This window comes from Ictidomys tridecemlineatus, chromosome 6, assembly GCF_052094955.1.
Source record: "Ictidomys tridecemlineatus isolate mIctTri1 chromosome 6, mIctTri1.hap1, whole genome shotgun sequence".
Taxonomy (NCBI): domain Eukaryota; kingdom Metazoa; phylum Chordata; class Mammalia; order Rodentia; family Sciuridae; genus Ictidomys; species Ictidomys tridecemlineatus.
The window spans coordinates 58,055,157-58,064,038 of NC_135482.1; the positions used below are offsets into that span (position 1 = coordinate 58,055,157).

At 35.3% G+C, this 8,882-nt stretch overlaps 1 protein-coding gene and 1 pseudogene across 1 annotated transcript; both read left to right on the forward strand.

Moving 5' to 3' along the window:
- The first annotated feature begins 947 nt into the window (after nt 1-947).
- On the forward strand, nt 948-1,907 carry LOC101957326 (olfactory receptor 6C2). Its single transcript, XM_005342698.3, has one exon. The coding sequence runs from the start codon at nt 948-950 to the stop codon at nt 1,905-1,907; it is 960 nt and encodes a 319-aa protein (XP_005342755.3).
- Nucleotides 1,908-5,383: 3,476 nt separating this feature from the next.
- Nucleotides 5,384-6,483, forward strand: LOC101957028 (olfactory receptor 6C6-like; annotated as a pseudogene).
- Nucleotides 6,484-8,882: the final 2,399 nt, after the last annotated feature.

The following is an 8,882-nucleotide window of genomic DNA, read 5'->3' on the forward strand; positions in this document are numbered from 1 at the left end:
TAGATATCCTAGTTTAAGCAAAAAATATAACATTCTAATTTCAACAAACTTAGTTTCTCATGGGAAATGCTAAAGCCAAGTTAAAATTGCTTGTCACAGGAGCAAAAATGAGCAATTAACACAGACTGCAGATTTTTAGAAGTCTGTCCAATAGAGCAGATGCTGAAACTGAAAATCACAATAAGAGATGTACACAGGCAGACTGTGGAGAGCTTATTTAGTATTTGGAATTTGATTTTGTACTTGACTCTAGTGTTATCAAGTTGTTAGAGTATTTTTCATCGTCAACAGACTGAAAGTATGTAAGTAATATGTTTTATTTTTCCAGCTGTATATCCTTGGATCAAACATTTCTTCATTTGTAGTCACATGTGCACCCCAGCGGATACTGCATATAAATTACACACAATCAGAGAAATGTAAGGAGAATCAAAGGAATGAGCCAACAATGTGGCAGTTACATTTTAAAACACAAAACAAACTACATATATACAGGCTTGATCATAGCTGGCAAAGCATGAAATGCAAGTCACTGACAAACCTATGCATGGAGTCCAGATGAGATGCTATACATTTACATTTTGACAAGGATCAAATATTCTATGAAAAGGCTGGAAAAAACTTACATTTAAATATCCATTTTAAAATACAGAAGAAATCTTAGAGATAAAAAGAATTCATAATTTTATTGAATCACAAGACATTGTGAGCCAAAGCCAACAACATGGAACAATCCAGTTGGATATAGATTACAAATATAAAATAAAAGGAGTAGTCACGCCTATCAGGGTATTGACAACATCAATTACAACTTACAGAAGAAACTACATGTGCATTAGTTTTCTGTCTCTAGTAGTGACTATATCTGTCTGGCTTTCATGTTACTCTTGTTAAATAAAATAGCTCTAAATTTTACATGAAGATTGACTAAATAAAAGTAGTTAGTGATGAAAAACTATACAATAACAACTTTCATTCTGTTGGGACTAACAGATGACCCTCAACTTCAGATTCCAATTTTTGCGTTTCTATTTCTCACTTACATGTTGAGTATAACTGGGAATCTGACCATCATATCCCTCACTTTATTGGACCCCCACCTTAAAACACCCATGTACTTTTTCCTACAAAATTTTGCCCTATTAGAAATTTCATTTACATCTGCTTGTATCCCTAGATATTTGTATAACATAATAACCGGTGACAGGTCCATTACTTATAATATTTGTGTCGTTCAAGTGTTTTTTACTGACATCTTTGGAGTAATAGAATTTTTTCTTCTGGCCATCATGTCCTATGATCGTTACGTGGCCATCTGCAAACCCCTGCATTATGTCATCATCATGAGCCACAGAGTCTGCAGGAAGCTTGTCCTCTGCTGTTGGATGGCTGGTTTGTTGATAATACTCCCACCACTTACTCTCTTCCTAAATTTGAAATTTTGTGATTCAAATGTTATTGATTATTTTTTCTGTGATGCATCTCCTATCTTGAAGATTTCATGCTCGGACACATGGCTCATAGAGCAGTTAGTGATTGTTTGTGCTGTGCTTACCTTCATTCTGACCCTTGTGTGCGTTGTTCTGTCCTACATATACATCATCAAGACTATTCTAGGATTCCCCTCTGCCCAGCAAAGAAAAAGGGCCTTTTCCACTTGTTCTTCTCACATGATTGTGGTATCCATCACCTATGGAAGCTGTATCTTCATCTATGTCAAACCTTCAGCAAAGGAATCTGTAGCTATCAATAAGGTTGTGACAGTGCTAATGACATCCATTGCTCCCATGCTGAACCCATTCATTTACACTCTGAGAAACAAACAGGTGAGACAAGCTTTCAGTGATTCCTTAAAAAAACTTGCTTTAATCTCAAAGAGGAAAGAAAGTGGTCAAATACAGAAATAAAATATTAACTAAGCACAAACCATTAAACACCACATCTGTTTAAATCTGCTTGATCTGATTTCTATTCAGGTAAATCTTCTCAAACATTTCTTGCACCCAGAACATACAGTCTCCAAAACATAAATTCAGTCCTTTAATTCCCCTTCAAATAAACCCTTTTCAAGCTAAGTTCCCAATCTAAAGAAATGATAGTGTTTTTGGAGTTCATGTAAACCTGGTTCATTATTTTAATCTAGGGGGAAAAAGAAAGAAAGAAAGAAAAAATAAACAAAATAAGACAAAAGTAAAACCCAACAAGGAAATAAATAGCTTAGCTTGTATGCATTTGTACTTCTAAGAAAATAATTCATATAGATTTCTCAGTATCTCTTCCATTGTAAATGATGCTAGATGGTTAAAAAAAATTTTTTTTTGAGTACCTAGCTCTTGGTACCCAAAAAGAAAAAAAATTATAATATCCTTCAATTTATTTAGTTCACTAATAATCCTCTATAACTAAAATTTTTTTCAAATCACCATTATCAATAAAGGACATGATATATTTAAAAAATAAAGAAAATTAAAATAAATGCATATACAAATAAATGTGTTTTAAATAAAAGTAGATTTGATATTTAGGATCCTAAAGTTTATTACTATGTATCTAATATTTGCATACATATAAAATGCTGAAATTTTAAAATTAAAATATTCATAAATTATAGAGACTAATAATTAAGATGAGGAAAAAGTTCTTTTCTAGTAGGATATGAAATTATAATTACAATGTCAAAATGTTAACTACAGCTTTAGAATTAAGTAACTAAGAATGGAAAAAACATTCAAATGCAAAAATGGAATATGAATATTTTAAGTCAAATGTAGCTAAATAAAGCAATAAACTTTTGCATATCATGGAAATATCATTTTAATAGAAACAAGAAAATGTCAGCAATATATGTGGAATCTCAGATAATTTATTAAAAGTCAGTTCAAATAAATGATCATAAAGTAATAAACTTTTTCATTCCCTAAAAATCTTATGAATTTGAACACAAAATGCCTATTAATTTCTTTCAAAAGAGTTCACACAATTATTAAATAACTTTTCACATTGAATTTTCTCCTATCTCTGGGATGCAGGCTAGGTTGTTATCTTTGGAGTCTCCTGGCATCACAAAGGCTTTACACTTACTCTTATCTCTGTTTAAAAACAAAAAGTTTTTTTCCTCTTCTTCTAAATTTTATTCTTTATTTATCTCTCAACTTAAATGTTATCCATTTAAACATAACTGTTCTTCCTGTCCCCACCACACAGCCTACAAACCAAGTCTAGAGGAATTGTCTCTCCTGTCTGCTCTACTGACCAGAGGTCTCCCTGCTGTGCACCAATATTCCTTAATTTTTGTTTATATTGTACATTTAATATCTGCCATAAAGACAAATGCTTTATTTTTCATGTCCATGTGAGTGTATATAAAACCTAGTAAATAAGTGATACTGAATACATAATTTTCAAATATATTGAATAAAAGGCTCACAATCCCTACCAAGAAAGGAAAATATTTATTTTTATGACATGAAAAAAAATTGTAAAAGGATCACATGACTACAGTATAGCATGGATTTTTAAAAAATATGTTTTTTAGTTATACATGGATCTCCTGGGGAAATATAATTCCATTCAATGATAGAAAAGTAACAAAAGCCCAACAGACCGTGTTTTCAGATGGTGTATATGTTCATTACTAGCATTATAAATAATTAGTACTGGCTGACTAGGGGTAGTTATTGCTCCATGAACAGAAGCTCAGTTTATTCCTCTATATGAAGACTACACATAATCATCAGAGATTATATCAACAAAAAATAGGCCTGCAAGAACTCAATATTTTTGCAATCCTGCATTTGTATCTACATTATAATGCAAATATATGAATTTATATATACCATCTCATATTAAGGGCCACAGCCGAGTCCGGATGACGCATGGCATTTTTGCCAGAAGTAGTGTTGAGAGGTGATGCCAGCGAGCCATTAAGATGATGACTTTTGAGTTCTCGCAGTGTTCCCGTTGAGTTCCCGTTGAGCTCGCGGGGATTCCTGAAGAGTTCGCGTTGGTTGGTGAAGTTCCGGTGGTGGGAGTTCCAGTTGGTGGTTGGTGGTTCCTGGAGGAGCCCTGTGGTGTTCGGGAGATTTCCCAGAGAGTGTGTGTGGAGTGTGCTGGTGGAGTTCAGAAATAAAGTTTGTTCCTGATTGAGTGGCTCATGATTTGTGCCCAGCCAGACTGTGGCAATCTCAACTCTTATATATTATATAAAAAGGTAAATTATTCAAACTTTATGGGTCTTCCAAATATTCATAAAATAATACTACTACATTTATAAATTTGCTAGAATATATGAAGTTTTAATTTTACCATCAAGGTATTCTGGAAATACAAACTATTTTTCTTAGCAGCACACTACCTGTAAAACATGAATGAGCATTGCATAACTCTACCTGAAACATAATTTTGCTAGCTCTAACTTAAGCACTAGCTATCACTCTTATTAGATAGAGATTCTCCCTAACCCTCATAATTTAGACCTGATAAAAGACAGAGGATGGTAATGGAAAACCATAAAGTAGTGACAATGTTCATCATAGTGGGTTCAAATGATGACCCACATTTGAAAATTGTGTCATTTATCTTCCTGTTTCTCAATTATTTAAGCACTGCTTTGATCTGATCATTCCTGCACTCACCCTGCTGAATGCTCACCAGAAACTCATATATTTTTTCCTTTTTATAAATTTCCTATACTATCACATGTATCCCTTAATTTTTAGGTATTATGGATACTGGGACGAAAACTATTTCTTATAACCATTGTGTCACTTGAATGACAATTAGTTTGAAATATTAGCTAACTTCAAAAAAATATATATCAAGCTGGGTGTGATGGTGCATGCCTATAATTCCATTGGCTCAGGAAGTTGAAATAGGAAGACCTCAATTCCAAGCCAGCCTCAGTAACTTAATGAGGCGCTAAGCAACTCAGTGAGACCCTGTGTCTAAATAAAATACAGGAAAGGCCTGGGGGTGAGGCTCTGTGGTTAAGTGACCCTGAGTTCAATTCTTGGTTCAAAACAAACAAATAAACAAAGAAACAAACAAATTAAATATTAGAACAGCCTATTATGATAAAACATTTGAAAGATTGGTCATAGATTAACATGAATCAAACTGAGGAGCTACATTTCAAATGAAGTGTCCTATAAACTCGTAAGTAGGACCTACTTCAATTTGGACAAGGGAAGAATTTCTCGGTATTCTAATAAAGATGATGAGTGGAGTGGAAGTTATTTCCATTGTGATGATCTCTAAGCTATTTGAGAAATACTTGTGAATCAGTAAGTTTCTGAAAATGGAAATTTATATAGATGAAAAGGAAGACATAATTTCTTGTGATACTAGTTTTTATTTTCTGTAAATTTTATAGGACAAAAGAGAAATGAAGAAATAATCAGTGGAGATAGAGTTCATTTTGCTTGGACTCACAGATGACCCTCTGCTATAGATTATGATTTTCTTCTTTCTATTTTTCAATTATATCTTGAGCCTGATGGGAAACTTAGTCATCATCCTCCTCTCCCTGCTGGATCCCTGCCTCAAGACTCCTACATATTTCTTCCTCCGAAATTTTTTCTTCTTAGAAGTTTTGTTTACAACAGTCCATATCCCACGGTTCCTGATAAGCATTCTCACTGGAGACAGAACAGTTTCCTACAATGACTGTGCAACTCAATTCTTCTTTTTTTTTTTCCTATTAAGGGCTACAGAGTTTTACCTCCTGGCTGCCATGACCTATGACCACTATGTCGCCATCTGCAAACCTCTGCATTACCCAGTCATTATGAACAGCACAGTGTGCTACCAACTGGTGCTCAGCTCCTGGGCAGCTAGATTCTTAATCATCTTTCCTCCTTTGCTCTTGGGACTCAAACTGGATTTCTGTGCTTCCAAAGTGATTGATCATTTCTGGTGTGACATTTCTCCTGTCCTGCAAATCTCTTGTACAGATACACGTTTCATAGAATTGATGGCTTTTGTTTTAGCTGTGATGACACTTGCCCTCACATTGTTTTTAGTGGTCCTCTCCTACACATTCATCATCAAAACCATTCTCAAATTCCCTTCTGGTCAACAAGGAATGAGGCTTTTTCCACCTGCTCCTCACATATGGTAGTTGTCTTTATCACTTATGGGAGCTGTATATTTATGTATATGAAGCCATCAGCAAAAGAAAGGATGACTTTAATTAAAGGTGTAGCAGTGCTCAATACCTCTGTTGCCCCTTTACTCAACCCTTTCATTTACACCCTGAGGAACTGGCAGGTGAGAGAAGCTCTCCAGCATATGCTCCATGGGTTTTGTTCTTTTCAAAACAACAAGAGAGAGTTAGACATAAATAACATTCTTGGGAACATGAATGAGAAAACTCAATATGGTTATGTATTGCATTACTTTGGATCTCTGCCATTTTTTCCCTTGACTATTTATATCTTATTAAGTTTGCTCTGTCTATCTGCACCTCTCCCCTCTTCTTTCTGAGTGGATCTTCCTAATCTCTGGGAATAAACTGCCTTCCTCAATTCAGAATATAAAATTCTAACTTTACCTAGAAATGTCTATTCTCATAAAGGGCTGCTTTATATACTGAATGCTTTTTACAAACTTGCTAGACATAGTTAGTTAAATATTTGATACATATATTAATTGCTAAGAATTGTATCCACTCTTAAGTATTTTACATTGCTAAAATTGATAGATACACAAAACATGGTGATTTATATAAAGTAATTGATGTTGTGATAGAAAAAGTAGAAAATCTAAGTAATTTTTAAGTGCAAAGTAATCTTTCAAGAAGAATCATCACTTACAATGAATCTTGAAAGATGAATAAGGAAAAAAAGTTCAAGGGTGTTGCAATGAGAGCTATAACACATGAACAAAATGGATATTCCACTGAAAAAGTTTCTCCTGTGGAATCATAATAATCACAAATAAGTTATTTGTAAACATAAATAGATGTCATTTGTGGTAAAAATAATTGAACACCAGGCTTTGGTTCTAAATTTACAGTCTCTGAACACTACAGATGATACTAACTCGTGAAAGAAATTCAACCTACAATTCATTTATATCTTGGCTTGGGAAAATATTTATATATTTGAGGCATGTATATAAAAACACCTCATCTCATTGAATCAAAGTATACACTGATGATCTTTAGTCACTGCAGATTAGTCATGCGTGTTCTAAAATTTCATATAAAAAAACCTGCACTGTTTGAATTTCATGTCTGACTTCTTTTGTTCAACATAGCAAAGTTCAACCATGCTATTGCAAGCATCCATAGCTCCTTCTGTATACTGTTGTGATTTAGCAGCATGTTTCCTGTCCTTTGGAAATAGCCCATTTTTCCTCCCTTATTCCAGTACTTTGGTATTTTATTCTCTGAGGGATCGCTCCACAAAAGTGAATCATTTTCTTTGGTGTGGGAAGTGGGTAAATTGAAACACCAATCTCTGAAAACTATCCTTCCATGTCCTTTTGAAATGAAATATGTCAAAGTGGAGTTAATAGGAATGGGCTGTTCTCATGTTATTGCTGAGTCCATTCCTCCATTCCCATCATCCAGGAAGAGACGCTTAAGAAATTATCCCTCAGGAAAAAGAAGAAGGATGCCTTTAGAGGAATACATTCCACATTTTGTTCCTCTCTTTATGAGCTCGCTTCAGCAAAGAAAAAAAATACACATAGATTATTTGTTTTTATAATTTGACAGACTCCAAGACTCTACTTGCTTTTCAAGACCTGAGGTAGCCAGAAGCCAAACTTTGAGTGTTGATGAGAGAATGTTGAGAAAACTAATACTGAAGATTTCAGGTTGTGTTACTGTTGTTGACCAGTGACGAGTCCTTGCTTCCCCAATGTTGAAGAATAACACCAGAGAAGCATGCCCAGGCAAGGTCAGAGTGGAAAGTAGAGGCTTTAATAAAGGACAGCACAAAAGACTTCTCCTGGAGGAAGAAGGGGACCCAAGAGGTGGAATCCATTGAAGGGCGAATGTGTTCCCCTTTTTATAGTTCTTTCAGTGATGGAATGTAGGTGGGAAGGCCCAAAGGGTGGGACACAGGTGGGCCAAAGAAGTAATCTGGGCAGGAAGGACTTTTGAGTCAGCATCTTCAAGTGTGCTGGGAGCTGTTTTATTAACACTTCTTTGGGATGGGCTCTGGGCCTTGGGGAAATTAACATCCCATGAGTTGTCCTGCATTTCCAGGACTTTATTAACATTCCAAGAGTTGTTCAGCTTTTCCCGGAATTCATTCTCAACATGGCCTCCGTTTTGGATCTTACTCGATATTAGACCCGATTTGCCTAAATACACTGACTACCTAACTTTAAATCTGGCTTCAGTTGGAGGCCTGCAGAGAAGGTGCAGGAAGTGTGAATGGGAAATGGCAATGAATTTCTATAATTTCTGTGAGAGTGCTTTGGATACTGCTAGTTACTAGTGACGAGTTCTGTTTCCCCACATGTTGAAGTATAACATTAGAGAAGCACACAGAGGCAAGAATATAAAGGAGGGTTTATTTAAAAAGCAGTGACATAGGCTTCCCCTGGGAGGGAGAAGGAGGCCATAGCTGGTATCATGGTATCCTCAGAGGAGAAGGTGTTCTGGCTTTTTTTTTTTTAAATATAGGTTTTAGGGTTCCTTTGTCTCCTGCTGTCTTCCCCTGCATATCTCTCTCTTTTCTGCTTTCAAGATTAGGCCCTGTGATGTTCAGTGGGATGGCAAAAGGTGAGAAAAAGATTATAAATAACACCTGTGAAGAAACCCTGTGAAGAGACACAGGTGAAGTAGAAGCAGGCAGACAAGATGGAGTAGAGTGGACAGAAGAAGTGAGAAAGAGGTGTTTGCTTTCTGCTCCTCTCTCCTGCCAAAT